This window comes from Botryllus schlosseri, chromosome 2 (assembly GCF_051294905.1).
Source record: "Botryllus schlosseri isolate E-star chromosome 2, Bs_hap1, whole genome shotgun sequence".
NCBI lineage: Eukaryota > Metazoa > Chordata > Ascidiacea > Stolidobranchia > Styelidae > Botryllus > Botryllus schlosseri.
In genome coordinates this window covers 11220733-11245321 of record NC_137237.1, presented here as the reverse complement: position 1 = coordinate 11245321, position 24589 = coordinate 11220733, and the positions used below count along the sequence as shown (strand labels likewise).

Sequence of the window (24589 nt, the reverse complement as noted above, 5' to 3'; positions counted from 1 at the left end):
TGCGCATTTCCATAAATCATACGTATTTTTGTTGGGAAGGGTACCCAATGATAAAGATATTTGGCAATACTAAAGTTGCATAAATTTTCAACGAATTACTCTATAATTTATGTTATAATTACCGAAATAATTTTGGGCCCACTTCGAGCTCGCCCCCTTGCCTTTTATAATCCCTACTTTACTTTCCATTCAGTGTACATGCCTCTTCTACTTCACCTAGGCCAATGTGGGTGTCTGATTTCAAAAACAACTCCAGCAAGTCCCTTCGACACCTTCCTATCTTTTCACTGTATCGCAGTTTCGTGGTGCTTTGAAATGATGAAAATATTAACAAACTGCTATACTGACACAAAAATCACATCACGGATTAACATAAAGTATTAATGTCAAATATAATCCCGGTTTTTATGAGGATATAGATACATAAAAGGTTGAAGAGTTATCGAAATTCGAAATTTGCAATTTATGTGCAATGATCCACCATTTCAAACAATAACTATTTCTTAAGCACCCGGCAGTTCCGCCAACGATCCCGAGTCCCGACCTATGCCCCGTTTAAGGGGATGCATGTAGCTTATTGTAGATAAGATGAGCTTTCAAGAATGACCAAGAGATTAGACAACTGTTCAATCTAATCCGATCTCAGGATTATGTCAACGCAAATCAGTGCGTATATGGACATATGCGCAGCGTTAGAATACATAAAGTGCAGAATTTCTGCTAACGCGTTTTGGACTATCGATTAAAATAGATTGACATGGCAGTGGAGCATGCAATAAAGGAACAGACCTTCTTTTCTCAATCATCAGGCAGCTGGATAATACTGGATAAATAATATTTAGGTTATAGGTCTTGGGCAAGAGTATTTCAGTGGAATCGTGTACATATGTATGAGTAGTGTATCAAAATACTTGAATTACTTGTGAATGATACTTCATATTGTTTATTTATTCACCCGGATCTCGGTCATTAGAAACATGTTTCTGGTGATATTATTATGGCAGCTGTGCAAGGCGTGTTTACAGCACTTATGCATTATGCCGTCCACAATCACATATATAGCGGTTTATTTGCCACAGATGTTCGGTGATGTGACAAGACGTCAACATCGTCACTGAACTGCACAGCATTGCATGTAAAATTCATCCAATAAGGGCGTGTTCATGGAGTCAAGGTAGCGCTTAACACGAGAGAATATCCAGCGTCTGAAGAAAGCAATCATTTTTGTGCTTTGCACATATTGCGCACATCTTGTATTCCCAAAACGTTGTGTAAAGTATTCTGTGTATTACACCGCGTGTATGCAATATCTGGTATACATGTAAGTTTATACGCTTTATATGTAGTTGTACCATCCTCTAAGGGTATTTCGAAAACGGATCCGTGAGATTTTACCAACTGAAATCAGTATCTGCGAGTTACAGAAAATTTTGATGATCACTCAAATTGTGTGAGTAACTTTAAATACTTTGTATATGATTATTTTATGTAATAATTACTTTACCGAATAATTTTGTAATGGTCGAAAACTGTGACATGCAAAATGAGGTATGGGTGAAACCGGATAGAATATAGAATCAGAAAGCGAAAGCGGCTAAAACTTTCAACCACAACGTGTTACGCTCAGACTTACGCATGTGTAGAACTACAGCACTAGCACGCCAGATAAAGTGTGTAGGATGAAAATTTTATGATACCACTGTTTTAAGGTCATATATCCAATGTTTCTAAACCTATCATGGCCAGTGACCACTCTGATCATCTTCACCGGGCTTTGTATTCAATTTCCGCCTACTTTACTTATCGAGAACCATCAGTGTCAAAATGTATCATTAATCATTATCTCGATTATTTGATTCTCGATTTATAATAATCGATTCTGGAGCTCATTTCAGAAATAGATGAGATGTTATAACTAACAAAAACATAAGAAACATATAGCTTTGCTAAATACTGACGGTGGAATGTCGATGGAATGATTTTCGGTTTTTTATATAGAGATCTCTGTGACGTTTCAGAAATGTTCACCCGGACTCCATTTAATTAGTCTGCTTGGCGTTCAGCATAAACAGACGAGGGCAAAAGAGGCACATTTGCTTCTTCCAAATTTCGTATTTGCCACCTCGAAAGGGAATCAGAGTGAAGGATCCCACCATCTTATGTCATATCATATCACCACAAATAGGCATAGCCAGGATGTAAACCTGGAAAGATCGGATAAATATTGGTGGGGTGACGATATGTTCAACAATGGCATAGCGTGGTGGCCTCATCGTAACGTATTGAAAACACATGACCTCAAAAGCCGAGATCGGAAATTCGGGGGGGGGGAGACACCTTTCACCCCAGTGGTGTGAGGCTGAGATGAATGACCATGCGGATCACAGTTTGGGAACGACGCACCTAGAGATATAACAAATAGCATCATACGTAGTGGCAGAGGTACAATGGTAGTTGCACGATGTCTAAGCTATAGCAATAGGTCGAGGATGTTTCTGATGTAATCTGCGCCAGGGATATTTGCTTAAATGTCTGAGATTTTCAATTATTATATCGTACTCCACGTTTTTGTAGGCTATATGTTGTTACATTTCCTACTCTTATAGATTTCATGAACAATAACATTATCAGCTCATGTAGTAACTGCCAGTTCTAAATCTGTCCACAGCTAACTAGTGACGCACGTCGCATACAATCGTGTGTCAGGGATGTCAAGATGTAAAGATGTGTTGTAATTGCACTGTTCGACTGTGTTCGAAATCGTTTGCGGCAATATATAACAGTAATTTCTAAGGTTGCAAGGAGGTACTTTTCTCCTAGGATTGAGCATTTTCAAATATGGTAACATTAAAATATATACCCTCTCTCACTCTCTCCCTTACGTGCTCTACTTATTGCCAATTGTGGTTTTGTTGCCCAGGCCAGTTCCATCTAGAACTAAGAAAGTAGCTTTTGAAGCTTAATTTTTCCAAATGATTACATGAGAACTGATTAAAGCATTCAGGCTTGGCTCATATCGCTACTTCTACCTGAGTACTTCTCTACTGCTCTACTGCTTCACAACTTTATTACGTATAGTCAATCACGTTTTCAACTATTCCTCTCAGGCCGGCTCCGAGTAAAAACAAAAAATGCGATCACTTTTCAGGAGCGTCTGTTGGTGACTCTTGTTATTTGGGTGGTATGGATAAGCAATTTGTATTGAGAACTTTCCTGCAACTGGTTTACGGAGCATGGTCTTGTAGTTGTTGCTACTATGTTCTGGATCCAAATTGCGAGTGCGATTGGGAAACGTTTCGCTGCAGTCGTTTATTACAACCAGCAGACATCATTCTCCAGAATGTTGTTCCGAAAGACACACAGAGACTGATCATGTTGCGAACGTGGGTCGCGAATGAAATCACACTCGTGCCAAGTAATTTTACATCGCTGCAGCAGCTGCGGCTGATCGACTTTTCGGAGAATCGTATTTCGGATATACAAGCCGGAACGTTCGAGTACGTATACGGTAAATTCATGCATGCCTTCGCGCGCCCGCCACAACTATACGTCGCATATCTGCATTGTCCAACCGGGCGCCGAAATATATATCTACGAACATTCATCCCAGTACAACCATCGTTGCAATTTAGTTCCTGCAGAACTAATTCGTTCATTTACGTGTGATCATTCATATTCAGAGATTTGAAACGACTTCAGTCCGTCAACCTATCGTATAACAGACTGAGGTTACTCGATTCAGATGCCTTTCGAGGGAGTTTTCCAAATTTTGTGGAGCTGAATCTTTCATACAACAAAATCCTTGTGCTCACGGATAACAGCTTCAATTCTATACGGAGCATGAGAAAACTCGACCTTCGTGGGAATCCAATTTTGTGTATTTCACCGGGGTAAGTAGGGTTGCATTTCAAACAAAAATCAATTTAAAACAAACATGTTTAAAACAAAGTAGGCCTACTTATTTAAAACATGTTTTTATTTTTTCATTTCTATTTTTAGCCATGACGTCACGAATATTTGATGGTGACGTCACAGGGGATTGGCAGTGACAATCTAACATATTGGGTGAATATGGTCCCTTCGGCGAAATAGGCTTCCGCATTCAGTCCCAATGATCAATAAATATCTACGTGCAAAAACTGTTGAACCGACGACGATTTCGAGGATTCCTGCCACTCCACATCGTATACGTTGACTATTTGGGGTGCAAATCGTCCGTAGACTCATACTACATGGTTTTACTATAGATAACTAACCTACGGATAGATACGCAACACCCGCCGTCACCCTTGCTTGCCCGGAGGGAATTACTGGTCAGCAATCTGAACGCAACATAATTGCTAATCCCATAGCTGACGACCCGCGCGCTTAAATTCAATAAAGTTGATCTTTTTTGAAAGCTAATGTCGCACTGATTCCGAAAATATACATTAAAGTCTATTCAGGGCAATGGAGCCCCCTTGATATACACCTCAATGTTTGAAAATCGGCATTGTTTGGAACAATTGCAACCACGCAAGGGCCATTGTTATGGTCATTGTGCTGCGTCGCTGGAATGGCAACGACCCATTTTGCAGCTTCGTTCCGCTTCGCTGAGGCTGTATTTGAGAATTGTTTTGCGTATGCGACCGATTTCTGGCAATCCAAAAGTTATCTTCCAGAGCGCAGAATTTACTGAATCTAGTCTTGATCGAAAGCTACTGTCGCTCCGATTTCGAAAATATAAATTTAGGTATGATCAGGCACTGATCAGTAGGGATGGTGTGAACGCGAGGTTCACGTTCGCGTTCTGTGTGTGAACCTCGCAAATTTAGAGGTTCATGTTCACAAACGAACCTTGGTAGGTTCTGCACTGTGAACCTTTCCCATATATTACAATTTTCACTTCATTATAACATCTTAGGTTGAAATTTCATGCATTTAGACTGTGAGCCACTATATGCACGGCGCTGCCAGCATAAAAAATCAACACTAAACGAGCATGTGCCTTGACAATCTCAAAATTATTACTTGCTTTGTTACAAAAGTTTGCTCGAATATTTAGTGACTCTCTGCTGTGATCTTGACCCGCAATAACACAACATCGAGGGCGAAATGCGCTACATATAGGTATTCAGAGAATGATGCTTATTCAGCCAACCGATGAAATTGATATCGCTGTCGTTTGTATGATGTAAAAAATCAAGCAGGCGCACGGGGACAATCTTGATTTCATATGTTTATTGTACCATAATAACCAAATCCGTGAGATTGGGGTGTTAGCTACTGCTGTATAACTCGTTAATGGGGAAACATCGGTAGCAAGTATAGAAACCCGATTACACTCTGCTCAATATCAAAGTGGCAAAACTCAGGCGCCGAATATGCATTGTCCGGTCTGGCCTAGACCCGTTAAGGTGTAAACTTTATTCCCTTGCAAGTCCTCGTTGAAATTGTTGGCAAAGCGACGGAATATATTGATTTTATGGGATTATTATATCATTTGATTGCCCCAGTTGATACATTTGGCGACGTTTGAAACGTCAATATGTACTTCAGCATAAGTGGCATTATATGGCCCGAGTCGTCGCTAGGTATCGTGTATATTAATATACGCTATCACTTCACTGAAATGTAGGGTTGGAATTAGCAATATGACGTCACGTGACGTCATGAGGTTCACGTTCGCGTTCACACAGAACCTTTCAAAAAGGTTCGCGTTCACACGAACCTGAACCTTTCAGAGGTTCACACCATCCCTACTGATCAGACATGGGGTAATCGCGATTAGTAATCGTAATCGATTACGACGATTACAGCATTTTCAAGTAATCGTAATCGCAATCGATTACATTCGAAAAAAATCCGAAGTAATCGTAATCGTAATCGACTACTTCTCATATCTAATCGATTTCTTTGTGAAATAGCGATTACTTTTTATTTGTACAAGGACTATGACATAAACTGAACATTCGCGAACAAGGAAAAGATATTATACCAGGTTAATGAAAGCACAAACCTCTGATTTACAAACACCACTGCTCATTATTACGTCAGAAGTATTAGCTTCGCTCATGATTGCGTAAGAAGTATCCACACATTGTATGTAAAAGTAAATAGATATTCGACGTACATTGTAGTGTGATTGTAAGAACACCTGCCGTGCGATATATCAGGTTATCGCGACACTCCAGACGCCACTACCTCGCAGCAGGATAACAATCACCATTCTGCCTAGTTGCAAATGGTAACTTATGTATTGATGTTTGGTTAAAGGTTATGCTTATAGTTAAACGCAATTTGTCTGTTGGTGTTTGGCGAGCAGCAGGCCTATGCAGAACGTACCAGGGATGGTATGGACGTGAGGTTCACGTTCTGTGTGTGTTGAACCTCAGAAATTTAGAGGTTCACGTTCTGAACTGTAAACCTTTTTTCACATATTTCAGTTTTCACTTCATTATAACAGCTTTGGTTGAAATTTATTGCATTTCAACTGCTGGCCACACAATGCATGGCGCTGGCAGCATTAAAAAATCAACACTAAACGAGCATGCACCTTGAGAATCTCAAAAATTTTGCTCGAAATAACCAGCATTCCGTTTGTGAATATTTAGTGACTCTCTGGTGTGAGCTTGACCAGCATTGACACAACATCAAGACCGAGATGCACTACATGTAGCCAGAGAATGAATTATGCTTATTCGACCAATCAAAGAAATTGATATCGTTATTGTCAAATGTAAAAAATCTAGCAGGCGTACGTGGTCAATCTTGACTTCATATGTTTATTGTATCATAAAAACAAAATCCGTGGGATTGGGGTGTTGGCTACTGCTGTATAATTTGTTAATTGGGTAATATCGGTAGCAGGTATATAATCCCGTTTTACACTCTGCTCAATATTAACGTCACAATACTTGGACGCCGAATACATTGTCGGGCTGGCCTGGGCCGTTAGGCGTAAGCTTATATTTCCTTGCAAGTCCTCGTCGAAATTGTTGGCAAAGCGACGGAAGATATTGATTTTATGGGATTATTATACCATTTGATTGCCCCAGTTGAAACATTTGCCGACGTTTAAAACGTCAATTTGTACTTAAGCATAGTTGCATCGTGTACATTAATATAGGCTATAACTTCACTAAAATGTAGGGTTGGAATTAGAAATACGACGTCACGTGACGTCATAAGGTTCACGTTCGTGTTCACTGTTCACACAGAACCTTTCAAAAAGGTTCGCGTTCACACGAACCTGAACCTTTCAGAGGTTCACACCATCCCTAGTACGTACGTGCACCGAGCAAAGATTTGAAATTTTGTACTCGCCAAATAAAACATTACAATTCCCACAACGAAGCATTAAAAATCAACAGCTGCTGATGTATGTATATCATAACCGAACAGTTCAGTTCTTTGCCGTTTCTCGTAACGGCAGCGTGCAGTATCTGTAGCCTATTGAGTAGAAGGCAGAATTTTGTGGTCACTTTATCTTATTCTCATATGACTCTATACCAGGGCCGGCCAACCCGTGGCCCGCGGGCCACATGTAGCCCGCGAGAAGGTTTTGAGTGGCCCGCGAGGTAATTTCCGAAATTTCTAATATCATCAAAAGTGGATTGCACAGATTGTGAACTTGCAAGGCAAACCAAAAATTTGATTAGTCTGGCCGCAACACTTGAGATGTGATAACTAAAATATCAGTTCCGACGCATTGACAGATCCATCAGCCATTCACATATTGGTATATCTTCGTACACTAAAGCAGAATAATTTGCGATAGATTTATCAAAGGTAAAAATTTTCTTCAAGCTTGGCGCAACATGTTGTCACTCGATTTCTTGATTTTAATATTGTTGCCCTTTTGTGAAAATGGAAGAATACCTAATGTATCAGATTGAGTCGAACTATATTCGCGATTACGAGAGGAGATAGTGTAGTGGTTACGATAAGCGCCCAGCACGCAGGCGAACTGCGTTCGATTCCCGTCGGAGGTTTATCTGGGCTCCTCTTCCCCTGCCGATGCCGTTCTTACGGCGACAAAGACAAAGCCCAGGAAAAGACCCGACGAAAGAAAGCACTCACAATGAATGGAAAAGAACTAGTAGAAAGGGCCGCGGCTTCAAAGAGATCAACATCGAAAAAGAACTGTGACATCGGGCACTCTAGGCCGAGGTGGATGTTAGAGTAAAGGATCGCTACTGATGCGTGTCGTTCTACATCCTCCTATCTGTTCATGACATCGCATTGTGTCTTATCGCATTGTACATTGTGTGTGACTTGTTCAGATATAAATATAACCCAACCATGTTATGTTATGTTATGTTATGTTACGAGACAAAGTGTCGTTCAACATATGCGACATTGCGTTTGCGCTCGCAGTAAGACCGTCGACTATAAAACCTAGGCACGAAATGATTGACGCATGTTGGTCGCAGCTTTCGATATCGATATGTCCATGCGCCGAATAGCCCAGTCCTCACAAACTTAGCCCAGCGATATACAACATGCCCGCAATATATTCAAGTGACAATATTATTGACCTATGAACTACAAAAAATTTTCGCGCATAGCGCGGCTAGTGGCCCGCTCAATAGTTCGTCAATCGAATGTGGCCCTTGGGCTGAAAAGGTTGGCCAGCCCTGAGTCTATACCTTCAACGGGCGCCAATCGTTATTTCGCAATTATTTACCTGCTGCCATAGCCATCCGCTTATATGCCATGATTGCGTGGGTTGTAGCTAGAATATGGACCAAAACAGCAATTCGTCTCGCACTCCAAACGTTGGTCTTGGGCCCCAATTAGGTGGTCAATTTTCAAGTTGAAGACTGAATTATTGTCAATAATATTAGTAATTGCATGATATTACTATTCATTTTTAAGCCTCTCTAAGCCCCCGATAGTCAGATTAACCAGTGGAGCTGAGGGCACGTAATTCATAATTATATCATCTGGTATGTTGTTGTAATTATTTTATTGTATGTTGTTAATTCGTGACCTCCGGTCTGCTATATATAACATCAAAAGATGTTGCAGTCACCCAAACGTAGATGACGAAAAGAAAAACTTTCGTGAGACGCACGCACAAATAATTGCCCTGTATTTATTCTTCTGTGGGTGGCCCGGGTGGCATTTGTATTGTGGGCTCAGATTTTAGGGGTAGGAATATTGGTCACGCCCACTCAGCGCGGCTATTGACAGTGGACACATGCTTAAAGTTTTGGCCAAGGTCTTTCTTTAGTAATACACTTTGTGGAGTCGCATGTTGGCCGAAACTGCATTTGTCTTTTGGTATGTCGTGGCTCGGTAATGACCGGCACCGAAATGCTTATTCCTGTAAATCATGCATACTTTTTTCATGAGGGTGAGAGGTATGCATTTCAAAATCAAGCTATCAAGAGACATTTATATCGGAAAGCCCGAAAAAAATGTTCAAGTTAATCAGATCTCACGAAAATACTCTATTATATGTTGGTTTTACCAAATACTTTTGAGTCCCCTTCGAGCGCTCTCACCACCCTATTGGAGAGTTCGGGGTGCGGCAGTTATGGATCTGGCAAGAATGCAAATTGTTGGATGCGATAAATCGTCCCTTATTAAGTTGGGCAATGGGTACATTATGACGTAACAAGCAAACCGTGTATCATTTATTGAGGAAGTTGTTGTTATCTCATCAGGCCTTTTCCACGCAATCCTCATATTGTCTTCAATATATCTTGTAAGATTAGTTCTAAGAAGCAAAATAAATGTAATCGTGAGTAATCGTGATTACTTTTCCAATGTAATCGTAATCGTAATCGACTACTTCCTGATTTTGCTGTAATCGTAATCGTAATCGTAATCGCGTGATTCAGAAGTAATCGTAATCGCAATCGATTACATTCATGAAGTAATCACCCCATGTCTGGCACTGATCCACTCAGAATCCGCCCTCCAAGCCTGGAATATCGGCAGTGTCCGAACAATCGGAGAGCCGCACCGGGTGACCGGGTCATTGTTATGGTAATTGTTTTGCGATTATCTGATTGTTCTGAAAAATGCTAATTTAGATGTTCATGGTGAATTTTCATCAAAGACTGGAGCAGTTGTTCCCAACGTGGGCGATATCGCCCCCCAGGGGGCGATTTGGCGGTCCAGGGGGGCAAAAATGACGAAGGGGGCGATAGGGGGGCGAAAATGGACAAAGGGGCGACATGGGGCGAAATTAGCCAAGGGGGCGATAGGGGGGCGATGACGCGCCAAAACGGCTGACCTTTTTTTTTTTTTTTAGTCATCCACCTAGCAATGCGGAGAGAAAAACGTTATTTTGAGCTCTGAGCGGAAATAAATGACCTTTTTTTTTAGTCAACCCGCCGGTGATTACAGTTTGTATGCCCATTTTTCGGTACACAAAATCTGGGGGGCGATGATCGGTGTTAAGCTTCAAAAGGGGGCGATGGTTCGAAAAAGGTTGGGAACCACTGGTCTAGAGCCTGACCATATTGTAATTTATATTTTTTGAATCAGTGCAACCGTAGCTTTCAATCAAGACCAGAGTCAGTAAATTCTGCGCGCTCGAAGATAACATTTGGATTGCCAGAAATCATACAGTCGCATACGCAAAACAATTCTCAAATACAGCATCAGCGAAGCGGAACGAAGCTGCAAAATGGGTCGTTGCCATGTGTAAGGGTGACGATTTACGGTTGTGTAGGCTATAGAGCAGCTCAAACATCCATACAGATAGCGAGAAATGATTGGTTTTGATTACGATGTATGTATGCTGTATGGGTTCTATACCAATACCGAGAATACCATTACCGGGAATGGACATTACCGAGAATGCCGTTACCGAGAATGGACATTACCGAGAATGCACATTACCGAGAATGGTCATTACCGAGAATGGACACTACCGAGAATGGACAATACCGAGAATGGCCAATGCCAAGATTCTCACAAACTGAGACGGGTGTTGTTAAGATTTATACCTGAGAATCGACACCTAATGTGGCAACGCCGTGATGCGCATGCACACGACCTGTACATATGCATAACATGCCTGCATTGCATATATTGCATTCTCAGTAATGCTTTTCTCGGTATCGACCTGACACCATGCTGTATGGTCACTTTTTAACAATGCTTTTCTCATTGCATGTCTGCTGAAAGTAATTTGAACCGTCATTGGAGTATGGATGCAAGCCATTTTAATATCCGCATACATTTCAATGCGTAATGCGATGTATTATGCGTTGGAGATCCGAGGTTTTGGTTGTCTGGTTATATCAAGGAGATGGGAACCGCAAGATTTCCACATACAAACATCATCTTTGCATTAGCATACCTCCTTACTGGCATCTTATAGTCCATACGAGCCTCTGCATACTGTATGGGGACAAAGTGCAGCCGAGATCCCGCCGGGGCACGGGAAGCAGACTTGGACAACTAAAAATCGAGGTTGTCTAATTAGACTAATTAGAGCATGGGTTCTCAGCCATTTCTTGGCCGTGGCCCATTTTCCGGTTTGAAAATGTGCTGTGGCCCACCTCTAATCTTCAAGTCATAACCCTGTTCAATTCGTGTTAATCGACCGCGCAGACATTACTGTTTCTCTAAAATATGCGCATTTTTCTCTTTAGTTACTGATGAAATTAAAATATAAACAGGTGAGGTCCTGAAATCGCGCGAAGCGCGACGAAAATTTTCATGTTGAATGCATAGCTTCGAACAAACGACCAAAGAAATAATCTTGGCCCCTTCTAGCTCCCCCAATTGAGGGTTTGGGCGCAGCACTTACGGCTTTGGTAGATCATATGCTAACACTTCTGAGTATTTTATGATCGTCCGCAACTCCCTTCGCTTCGCGAAACACAATGATCGAATTCCCGCATACACTGTGTGATTGGGATTTTAATTCCACTATTGAGAGGAATAGTATAATCATTCTGGTTCAGCTTCAAACAATTCATTGGTGAAAGGGGTACTAAAGGGGAGTGGAGAAGGATTTTCTTATTATGCATGCTGTACATTGTATGTCACGTACTGAACCAACTGAAGTTGCAATGTCAGAATATTCAATCCAGTTATACTATCAATTCATGTGACTCTTACATTATGTACATTGATTTCCACGCATGACATTTTAAACAGACTCCAAATATTAATGCGCTCCGCTGAATCCTCAATCCATTACTATTCGTTGCGGTGGTGCAGTATACCTTCACCAGAAGTTGCTAATAATTTGCAATTATGGCTATTTTTAACTTACAATAATACGACATCTATACATCAATTACACTTCATTCCTAGTTTATCGCACACCTCATTCAACGGCATACGACGTTATGACCCTGCCGGAATACTTGGTTACTTCAGTATTACGTTCCGGGTATTATATACGCAAAATTATAGTTGCTGTAAGCCGTAGGTTGTCATAGCCAGTGGAAAAGTCGCCGTTTCTGCCTCCCATTTTCGACTTGAAATGCTGACTCCATACGTTCCACTACATCTCATCAGAGTCGGATGAAAAGCTTTATATAGCCTACGTATAATCAAGTAATATGAATTTATTTTTTAGCGATTAACAAAACAAATATTACTAAACTTACATTATTTCTAAAATTTTCCAAATAGCTCTGTGGCCCACCTCAAATGCTTTTGTGGCCCACCAGTGGGCCATGGCCCACCCTTTGAGAACCCCTGAATTAGAGCATAATGCCGTTAAACTAATTCTAATCTAATGTGTTGAATGTTTCTTTGCTGTAATTCTAATTAATCTAATTTTAATTCTAATATAATTTTTTTCTTGCCTGAAAATACCACCGAAGAACTGTTTCGTGCGAGACGAGACGAGCTTGCTTTGCAGACAATTGCCATTCTTACGCTTATGCCAATGAACTCTGATTGAATATGAACTAAACTTGATACGTTTGCCAAGTTTTCTCGAATTCTGTCATTCTATTTCTAATCTAATTTGGAAAAAGCTGTGTAGCTATAATTCTAATTCTACTCTAATTTTGAAAAAAACGTATAGCTATAATTCTGATTCTAATCTAGTTTATAAAAGCAGAGAATTTTCTGGATGTCCAAGTCTGATGGGAAGTTTAATTCGTCATGTGACTCATCGATCGACAATTTCAGGACATTCACCAGTCTGCACAAACTGATTGATCTACGGTTTCGCTCCGCAAACTTATCTCAAATTCCAGTCTATGCGTTGGAAACCACGCTTCCCATTCGATATCTCGAGATCCGCGAGATGCCCCGTCTCTTTACAATCCCAGATCATGCATTCAGGTATAGTTACGCATATATGTGTAGATAAACATCGAAGTGTTTTTTGAGACAAAAAACCAGTATTTCGAACAAGCAGGTTACTTACATGCATACAAGTATGCAAGAACCAGCAGATACGACAAATATGTCATGGTTTCTGCAAATGCAAATATTTGTTGAAAATTGAACGTTTCCATAGCGAGTTTTAGCGACCCTGTCAACGTGACCTATATTTTATCAAATAATTCAGTCAAATCAACATACAGTTCAAGATTGTTTGACGGAATATAATCGGACTGAATGACTGGGCGAAGGACATATACAATCAGACATATGTTTCCGTCGAGTGCGAATATGGCTATATGTTATGCTCGTGTATTCCCATGTGAAATGCGAAAACGCAAAGTAAAACATACAATCTTGGATACTGCACGGCGCGGATAATGTTGTGGAACGCATCATTCAATGTTTACACTGTCTTCCGCCGCGTTGGTTTATTGACATCCACTGAATGAATTATAATGCTGCCATGTCAGTGATGTCACGAAATTAGCGTTTGCACTGAAATCTAATGCTACGCTATTGCGAAAACATTAGCGAATACTACAATAAATAATTGATTAAGAAAACATAATTCCCCGAAGCTCACAGAATGAACGCCTTTATTACACTTCCCGTTCAGTAGCCACATTTTACTGGGAATGGGTGATTTGCATATAGTTTAAGCTTTTGGTTTTTGTTACTATACTCCCGCTTTTTGATAAAATCAAACTAGATTTCCAATGTTCGTTAACAGAAATACGAACTTGTTGAGATCGCTTATCTTGGAGCAAGTCGTTTTATCTGCCGGGGAGCCTTCGGAATTAGCTTTCTTCGGATTGGACAATTTGACTAACCTCACTTTGAAATCTTGCAACCTATCGTCAGTGCCTCGAACCGCGTTGCGAGATCTGGAGAATTTGCTGGTCTTGGACCTTTCTTATAATCCGATCCAGGTATTTTCCAATGATTATGCAAAAACTCCAGTCCTTCGAGCTATTTTATTTGGACTTCAGGCTCGCAGCAATACAAATTGCAGGCCCGAATCGGACTTGAGTCTTCGTCGAATAGCTCATTTAAAAGGCATATTATGTTTAAATCACTGGAGAATTTGCAGCCGGTCACAATTGGGAAGATTGCACCTGTCAGTTAAAGGGGCACTGCACTCTAAAAATGATGTGGTCTCAAATTGAAGGGCAAAACGAAAGAAAAATTTTGGCAGCAGCCGTTTTCTTCATAACGCCACCGTAATGGAGCTGTAATGAATTGAAATTTCCATAGTTGCAGCACGCTCCAGCAGTCACGCAGAGATCGAACTATATATAGTTGTCAGCCGATGTTATGAAGAAATAGAATACACTAGGCCCGATTTTGACATAAATCTCCTGACTGGACATCTTCCGTTGAACGCGGTATCTAAACCACCTTGGCGTGTACGACATATTTCCTTCATAACATCGGCTGGCAACTATATATAGTTCGATCTCTGCTTGACTGCTGGAGCGTGCTGCAACTATGGAAATTTCAATTTATTACAGCTCCATTACGGTGGCGTTCTGAAGAAAACGGCTGCTGCCAAAATTTTTCTTTCGTTTTGCCCTTCAATCTGAGACCACATCATTTTTAGAGTGCAGTGCCCCTTTAAGGGCCTTAGTGAATCGCCTCGTCCACGTCTCTGCTTTCAAGCTTACATACTTAACAAGTGCTTACATAATCTTATGAACCAAATTGTAAGATCCCAGAAGAGTGGTTTATTATACTCTCCGAAGCTTGACCATTTAATTCCGAAGCGACGATTTCCTATTAGTAGCAGCATCATATTTGCTACTAATCATGCTATAAGTACCTATAGAATTGATTACGCATCGTGACGCGGAGCTATTGTTCGGTAATGTTGTTATAGATTTTTAATCGCTGTGCTTTGGAGCCAATAAATCACACGGGCGCGCTTCGCGGATGTCAAGCTCGTGCTCATGTATTATTTAGTTAAAATTCTCGAGTTTTGAGTCACATGAGTAACCATCAATATTTAACAGGAAAATCTTAATAGGCACCTGTTCCGCGATAAACGCATCGGATATACGGCGTCGAAACACAACCGACGCTGTAACAAGCGTCTCCCAGTAGTCCAATAAATCTAAACATGTCTTTGGTGCAATGAGGCTGCAGCGTATTTACCGTAGCGTATACCTGGCTTAGGGTTGGTACTATGCCGAATCTATTTAATATCAACGTTGTCACCGTGTATTTATCCAGCTGATAAAGCTAAAAGCACACGACGTGCTACTTTTTTTCGAATTTCGAACGCGGTGACGATATCGTCCTGACAGAGTTACTGTAGCCTAACCGCAATGAAACTTTATCGAAGAAATCTTTCATATTTATCCGTATACACGGATAAATATTTTTGCGGGTCGCGGGAAAAATTTCGAATCTCTTGCGGATTGAACGAAATCTCATTAATAACAGTTCTAAATAGTAAAAGTATTCAATTAATTCAACGCGGTTATAAAACAAGTCCTGTGTAGGATCATAACTCCGGCCCCAAAATAACCCCGAAGTCTCGAACTCCATTTTGGGAGGTATCATAGGCCTGCGGGAAAGTAGTGTCAAATTTTGTCTCCAATCATGATAAAATGAAGTATTTCGAGGCAAATCTCTGGAACTTCAAAATATTTCTTCGTGCATTTCGCGATTTATAGTTAAATTTTGGAATCCTCGTTTTGAGAACCGTGTTGCTATATCTGTCGCTCTGGCAATGCTGTCAAGTTAGTGATGTTTCCATCCAACATTGGTAATTAAATTCTCTGGAAACCTCTGCATGCATTAAACCCATCCTACCTGTATGTCAAGGTCATCACAAATTACCATATTCCATAAGTTGCATAGTCACTTTAATCAGACCAAGATACCCGTGTCATACGTTATAAACTTGTTTCCATCCAATTCCATATATGCGGTACAGTCAACTTAATATAATTTCCGGTTAAAATAGGGGAGCAATATCAATATTTGAACGATCACTGTCGAATTTGCAAATTTGCATAGCAAATATAACTACAGAATGATCGCGGAGAAGTGAAAAGGTCTTTGATAAAAGGACTGTATTATTTATGCATTAGGATATTACACTAGAAGCTTTTTATCGGTGATGTCATCAATTCCACATGCCCAAAGCCCCGGTGAATGCACGGGAGGCATATGTTCCCACGGATATCTCTTCTTGTTATAGTACAGGCATATGAATGTAATTGATTATGGAGGGAAAGTATGACTGTCACGTATCGAGCCAAACCTACAATTTTCGGGGAGAATATATCAAATATATAGAGAACTTCATATATAAATAATAGGAATACTCATTGAGATAATCAAATATGGATGAGTGTTAGTCTGCAGTATCGTATGATGGAGGAAGAAAATATATAATTTACCATATAACAGACAATCCATCCCGGAGATTTCACGACTTTGACGAACCTGAGAAAATTAATTCTACATCACTTGGATTTAATAGAGGTAAAGGTCGAAGCATTCAAAACACTGCAACAGCTGGATTACCTCGATTTGTCAAACAACGGGTATAATTTGCCACAAAGGATTGAAATGACGAGTCTGAACGTCGAAGGTGTTACCTTCTTATTTTTAGATTGAAGAGACTGTATCGTGATTCATTTACGGTAAATGTTTCGGTACCCTCGACCTTGCAATTGGCCTACAATCCTTGGCGCTGCGATTGTAGTCTTGCATGGGTAATAAATCGGTCAATAGACATTCACATCGGAAAAAGACCTGCGAATTGCGCTAGCCCAGAGGAATTCGTGGTAAGAGGGGTCAATAACGTTTTGCAAGTATTCTAATTCTTTTACGGAAGTCGTCATAATGCAACGTCTTTCGCATAACCAGTGGTTCTCCAACTGGGGAGGGCACCGCCCCTGGGTGACGCGAAGCCGCCTGAGAGATAAGAAGTTTCTTGAAAGCGGAATGAGTTTTATATGTGCTTCCAAGTTTAAACATTACATACTACGAATTACAGTACGATTTTAAATGTCATAGTTGCGTTGTAGCATCTATATACACATATACAGTGTACACGTGCGCTTGATTGTGGGTGATACCGGACCTTGCACCGGTCAGAATATGTCTCTTAAGTAGGTGTGACTGCGTGGTAATGCGTAAACGTGCTAGCTAATGCTTTTATGGTCTTTCCGTCAATAATCTGTACAGTATGCGTAGTGAGAGACAACGCTATGGAGAAATAAAATATTTCCTAATAAGTTCATGCAATATGCCGCGTTCAACCTGCCTTTTGGATCTTAGAAATGATGATTTAAATAGAAGTGGCTTAAACGAGGCTGCGCCATTGGTTTTTATTTCGCATATGGTCAGGTACGCTTGAGCCAAGCCCAAGTGAGAAAATAGAAGGTATTAGACGCCAAAATCGCTAAAATATGTATAAGTATATGCAACGTTCTACCATTGAATATTATTGCTCTGCGTATTTTCCGAATTTCATATTTGAAAGATCTCTCAAAAGTTATACTCTTACATGGGATTGCAAACAATCTTATTACTCTTTTTAATAGTTTTTTATATGGCGAAAAGGGGGCGCGAAATTTTCCACTACAATCAAGGGGGGCGTGTCCAAAAATGTCTGTGAACCACTGTGCAAGAGGTTAGCGTAAGACCATGAATAACGAAACAACAGCCCTATATTCATATCGATATGGAAACTGGAAGTTCCAATTCACCATCGTCCCAGTTTATTGCCAATCTTCAGATGCATTATAGCTTGCGAATAATTGCATTATAAGTTGGGCGATTATTTTTAGACCTTGAGAACGGAAGATTTTGCACTAAAAATGAAAATTCTGACATATTTTGACATTGAAAATTTTAATTTTGACGAAAATTGGCACTTGTGTATTCAAATTAGGCATTGCTGCACATGTCGTTGGAATTTTAGCACGGTACTTTTCTACATTTTTGGTTGGAACTGTCAGTCCTTGCAAAGTAGTTTGGCAAGAATATAGAAAAACCTTCAACAGAAGCAGTTGTTTACTGGTAATATTTAAGTCCAGTGTACACTATGTACACTGCTGGAGTGCTAATAACACAGAGGTTGCTTCATACCGACCCAATTCAAACCACAACCCAATTCTGAGTTTTGCTAACATCTCGCGATCCACGCATACGTTGACGGCCACTATCCACCACGCAGTCAAGTTTCAGATTCAGATTTGATATATCGGCGTGAGCTTGGAATAATTTCAGACCTACTAAAAATTTTACTCGTTTTTAGAACCATGGATGATCCGAGGATTATCAAAAAAACTCCAATAATTCCGCTTCTATCAATTGGAATTGAGTCAAATTTGTTTTTCGTCGTCTCTGAAGACAGCTCAACAATTTCATGGGACTGACGGAAAATTTTTTTTTTTTTTAAATTTCCATTATAAATTAAAAATTTTTATTGGATCTGCGGAGCCTTATACTTGATAGAATTGAACCAAATTTGGTGCGCAGCGTTTTTTAGGGTAACCTGACATTTTAATGCCTGAATGGCTGGAATCCAGAAGAAAAAGTTATTTTAGAACAGCCCTAACCCACATGTTTGTGTTGAGGCTTTTTCCCTATGTTTCGGAAAATAAGGTCCAAAACGACCAAGGAGAGTATAGTCACATTAGAGCTCGCTACCATATGATACGTACTTTAGGGTTACCATACGTCCTCCTTTAGGAGGATTTGTCCTCCTTTTTCGGGATTTTGAAAATGTCCTCCGAGGACGCCTAATTGCCCTCCTTTTTGAGATTTTGTCCTATTTTTCTAGAATTTTGGTAAAACTTACCCTATTTCAGGATTTTTCACCGGTATTCTAAGTTTGGAAATTTTGAAAAGTGGCCTTCTTTCCCCATTCCAAAATATAGTAACCCTAACGTTGATCCAACTTGTGTTCTGCTTTTTTTCGATTTCCCATTTTCTGTCACGGGAGTATATGAGAAGAGCAAATAAATTCACGAAACTGTGTGTTCTGCTCTTTATCTCAATCTAACTTGAGAATTCATGACAGTTTCAATACGGTAAAGCAGCTTTTTAAACTCACCAAAATTTGAGTTTTGTGGCAACTCATGAGTCATGACCAGAGCCTCACATATGAAAAGGAATTCATTTTTAATATTACAGCAGTATGATACGATTTTACGGCATTTTACGCGCACGCCACAATTCTACTCTACAAAACATGTCTGACGCACGCGATTTAAAATTAGGGTGAATTAAATTCATCTAGGTGTCGCAGTTGTATAACTGTCTAATCAGATTGCAAGAACGGGACTATTCCGTGCCGACAACGGATCATATCCAAATCGAAAGGTTTGGCCATCCAGCATCGGTCATTTTTGGCAAATGTTTGTCACCGCATATACTTTGACACCGCATTTTACCAGCGGTTTGTTGGCCAAAACTTTACGTCTTCATGTGCCCCGACGCAGAAGGGGTTGGCCTCGAAATAAAGGTGTCCGGTCAATACCGAGAAAACCATTACCGAGAATGGACACCACCGAGAATGGACATTACCGAGATTGCACACCACCGAAAATGGACATTACCGAGAATGGACACCACCGAGAATGCAATATATGCAATGCAGGCATGTTATGCATATGCACAGGTCGTGTGTGTGCATCACGGCGTCGCCACATTCGGTATCGATGCTCAGGTATAAATTTCTCGACAACGTAAAGTCCCAGTAAGCTATATTCTTGACATTGGCCATTCTCGGTAATGTCCATTCTCGGTGGTGTCCATTCTCGGTAATGACCATTCTCGGTAATGTCCATTCTCGGTAATGTCCATTCTCGGTAATGGCATTCTCGGTAATGTCCATTCTCGGTAATGGTTTTCTCGGTATTGGTATAGAACCGAAATAAATGAGTCACATAGTCCTGAACTCGCTCGTTGCACACCCCTATGACCTACACTAGTTCATCCCAACGGTATTCGAACATGTTTTCAGAAAAACCAGTCGGACAAGTCTTATCATGGATTCGCATGATAAAGCGATATTTTCTGCGTGTCTCGCTTATTGGCTACAGTAGGCCTACCCAACACAGTGACCTTGGATATGTAAAAGCTATCGCAGGATTTTTAGCAATAAATTCAACAAATATTACTTACATAATAACCCTTTGCGGCCCATACTTTACTAACACGAAGGGGGTAAAAATTTACGTTACAGTAACTTGCAAATGTGCGCCTGCAATGATGGTATTCACTACTATCCTCGTGTCTCGCGCTAAGTGAACAGTTATTACGGACATATGATGATTGTTTAGCGAAAGAAAGCAGAAAGTCAATTTGACGTAATTTTTCCGGCCTGTCGCAGGCTCAGGCGGGCTGATATACTGTATGTCTGGCACTACATCAGATTCCGAACCAGGATTTTGGTTACGTAATAATTATGGCGCGAAAATAATAATTCACAACGGCTTGTGGGAGCTACGATTAGTGGTGTGTCCTAAGATTTTACAATTGGGTCGCAACCACAAAAGTTACACTGCCCTTGAATTTCCCATAAGGTTAATTTGAATTATTCCACGTCACAAAAATTAACAATCATTCACGATTTTCATTCGCACCGTCGCACCACCTTCGCCATTCGCACTGCAATTTTTTTCATTCGCACAAGTGCGAACCGTCACACAGGCTGAAAAGCACTATGGTATAGACATTTTAACGCCGATTAATGACAAAGTATAAGTCCACCGACACTGCAACCTCAGCGACAGCAACGACATGCTGTTTGCAAAAAAATTTCGACTTTGTAAACAATTTTGACAATTTTTATGCCTAACGCCTCGATTTTAGCTTTTATTACAATGTCAAACCCTAATTATAAGTCTAGAATTCTCGTCCTATTTTGAGCAGTTTTCTATAGGATGTGGGCCACAGAACATTTTCAAACCGTAAGATTGGCCACGGCCCAAAAAAATTTGAAAACCCCTAATTTAGAGTCATACGCCTAGATGCATATTGCGAACTTGATAAGTTTCTTATTCATTCACCTCAGGGTAAGAACTTTTCGGACATCAAAGAAAAAATTTCGACACAGTCTGATATTTGTCAACCACCAGTAGGAAAACTTAAACTAGTAGAGGAGGATCGCACAGAACAAGTTGGGAATAGTTTCATACAATCATGTCGATACAACACTTCTGGAGATTCCAAGCAGCTGGTAACATATACATGGTATCGAAATGGTGAGTATGAAAAATTCTAGACGGATAACGATATGACAATGAGAAAAATCATTTGAATTATTATCGTTAGGAAAAATTATCCCCGTGCAAAAAATGCCAGTAGAAAATATGGGGCACCTGCTGATGGAAGACATCGGACTCAAGGACAGCGGGAAATACGAATGTGTAATTCGTTCCGCTGGCGGAGAGAAGGTCTTCAAGCTTAATCTCAAAGTCAAAGAATCGCCATTCAATCGTCACTGCTCACCTTCTTCGCGAACAAGCACATCGTGCGGGTGTGTGGACGATGCAAACACCACTGCCTCGACCACAGCCTTGGTCGGAGTTGCAGGATTCATCATTGCCTTCGAAATATTATTGGCGTTAGTGTACTTCGGGTATCGGTGGAATAAGAGAAGGGTTGGCGGGAATCCACGTGTCATCTCAACAGAGGTGACAAGGAATGGCTGCGTACTGCATCGTGTTGCAAAACCAGCGCTTGGGAGGGAACAGTATAAGAAAGGAGTTGTATTCGGCGGACAAGGTATATATTCAAGACCCCCAGAAGACCTAAACGCCAGGCGAGACGGTATTGCGAATGTAACGACGGATAGGTAGATTGCGACTGAAGACGAGCTAGGCTCGCCTATAGTCCGCCAATGAATCCAGCCACTAACGACACTATGCACATCACTCAATTATACATACACCTGCATCGTGAAATTATGATGAACCTGGATTAGACGGTCGATTGGGCCATGATTGCGTACTTCCAAATCCCCAGATCGAGAGTAACTCTGGAGATATCATGCTTAATTCATCGCAAATGCGTGTCAGGAAGCCTGGTAGTCTAACCAGATGTCTAAAGATGCTGATAATATCGAGACGATATCACACTTTGAAAGAATTATCGGTATCGGTCATGGAGCTGAAAAATCATCGGCAATTTTCGTGACGACGCAACATGGCGGCAGGAAGTCAGAGACCTATAATCTTTGACTGCTAGAATATTGATAACCAACCTACCTCATTCAGTGTGTATGCCTCCTCTTTACATCGCCTAGGCCAAGGTGGGTGTCCGATTCCATAGACAACTCCTAGTCGCTTCGACATCTTCCTTTCTTTTCATTGTATCGCATTTTTTGTGGTGTATTGAACTGATAAAATTGCTAATAAACCAATGATGATAGTTATCTATATAGCTAGACTGCATGAGCGGATTTGGAATTTCCATGTCCTAATCCAATCCAAATCCAAAGCTTCAAATCCTAATCCACAACTTTTGTATATTCAAGTCCATGTCCTGTCCAATCCTAATCCGATTCCAACTGGCTGGAATTGAACCAAATTTGGTGTGTAGGCTTAAATTAGGTAACCTAACAATTTTATCAAGTAGCCAGTACAATTTGAGAAAAAAGTCATTTTTGAAGATCGCAAGTGCGCAGAGCGCGAGAGTAGAACTTACGCTTAAGTTCGGCGTAGCGAGAACGCTTGCATTATCGGCATTTACCAGGCTAGACTATAGGCTACTCGACCCTAACGAATTGATATATTGGTCCATTTGGGGTACCGGGCTTGTCGAACGCATGGAACCTCACCTTTTTCGTATGACTTGACTTGAGTCACCTTGCTAAAATGGCTTTGACTATCAGAAATGTGAATTGGCTTGTGATTCGGAGCAAAATTCACGAGTCAATTTCAAGTCATCAAGTAATCGATGTCGATAAAATCAGTGTATCTTGTATATGACCGGATTGTTCGCGAAACGCTGGTGTATAACAGAGATGAGCATGGATTAGGACTAGGATTTGAAAAAACAGGATTTGTGAAATTTTTTCGGATTTGGATTGGATTAGGATAAGAAATTATTTTTTGAACGGATTAGGATTTGGATTTACCGATTTCTTGGGAGATTTATATGTCATGTGGCGAATGGCGACAAACTTTATTCAGATCAGTTAATAATGTACTTATGACACACTACACTATAGTATACTCGTTGCCAATGAACATGCCAGTTGCAGCCCTCTGCCAAGTTATCTTGAATCAAGAGGATTGGTGGTTGTGAAAGAAAAATTTCCTTGCATAAATTGGCCATTTTTCTTAATTTAAAGTTGGAATCGGATTAGGACTGGACATGGACTTGAATATGCAAAAGTTCTGGATTAGGATTTGAAGCGTCGGATTTGGATTGGGACATATAAATTCCAAATCCGGTCATCTCTGGTGTATAACCCGTGAGAGCGGTCAATCATTCAATGATCGTGCGTTTCACTGAGCCTTCATTGTTCCCTCATTAATAAATTGACCACAAACGAAGTGATCGAAGCTTACGTTGTCTTAAACTAGTAGTAAAGTAATTTTAGTAGCAAAATGTATATATTTCTGTTCTCACCTGAACCAAACCTCTTGCGTAATTGAAATTGCATTCGTGCCCGAATTGTATCATATCAAATTGTAAAGGGGTAATGTATTGCATCTTATTAATTGGTTTCTCTATTCTCTATTTTGCTTGGTAACTACAAACGAGGGCTGCGCAGTTACTTACGTAGTTTAAAAGTTCTACGTATATCTGAGCGATTCAGCAGCGCCTTCTTGCGTGTATACATTCAACTCTATTTTCGATCATCGGTCTGGAATCAATGACCCCTCAACCTGTATTTCATACAGCTCGAAAAATGCAATGACATGATCATGCCTCATACTTCGAACATAGCCAACTTGACTCACTCGTGACTTGACTTGAGAGCAGACTTGGACAACTAGATAATTCTAGTTGTCTAATTTCACTAAATTAGGGCGAAATGCCAGTAATCTAATTCTAATCTAATTTGTGAAACGCTTCCATGGTCTAATTCTAATCTAATTTGTGAAATGTTCTTAATGCTCTAATTCTAATCTAATTTGTGAAATGTCCGTATTCTCTAATTCTAATCTAATTATTGTTTTCCTGAAAATGCCTCTTTGTCCGAGGCATATTGCACTATTGCAGTGATTCAAAAAGAATATCCCGCTTGCGCAGGGAAATCCAGTGCCAAGCCGCCACCGCCTTACTTACACCGTGCAGTCATAGTAGATAT

The 24589-nt window shown here is 40.5% G+C and overlaps 1 protein-coding gene across 1 annotated transcript; it reads left to right on the top strand.

Moving 5' to 3' along the window:
- The first annotated feature begins 549 nt into the window (after nucleotides 1-549).
- On the top strand, nucleotides 550-23837 carry LOC145433512 (uncharacterized). Its single transcript, XM_080310631.1, has 9 exons — nucleotides 550-1450; nucleotides 3149-3497; nucleotides 3681-3890; nucleotides 13099-13254; nucleotides 14030-14228; nucleotides 16717-16853; nucleotides 16922-17096; nucleotides 21341-21530; nucleotides 21601-23837. The coding sequence occupies exons 2-9, from the start codon at nucleotides 3184-3186 to the stop codon at nucleotides 22125-22127; spliced, it is 1908 nt and encodes a 635-aa protein (XP_080166757.1). The 5' UTR covers nucleotides 550-1450; nucleotides 3149-3183; the 3' UTR covers nucleotides 22128-23837.
- Nucleotides 23838-24589: the final 752 nt, after the last annotated feature.

Excerpts from the sequence above, each read along its gene's own strand:
- LOC145433512 (XM_080310631.1), top strand. The coding sequence starts at position 3,184 with ATGGATAAGCAATTTGTATTGAGAACTTTCCTGCAACTGGTTTACGGA. Across the intron at positions 3,891-13,098 it reads ATTTTGTGTATTTCACCGGG|GACATTCACCAGTCTGCACA; the intron begins GTAAGTAGGGTT and ends CGACAATTTCAG. Across the intron at positions 13,255-14,029 it reads ATCCCAGATCATGCATTCAG|AAATACGAACTTGTTGAGAT; the intron begins GTATAGTTACGC and ends GTTCGTTAACAG.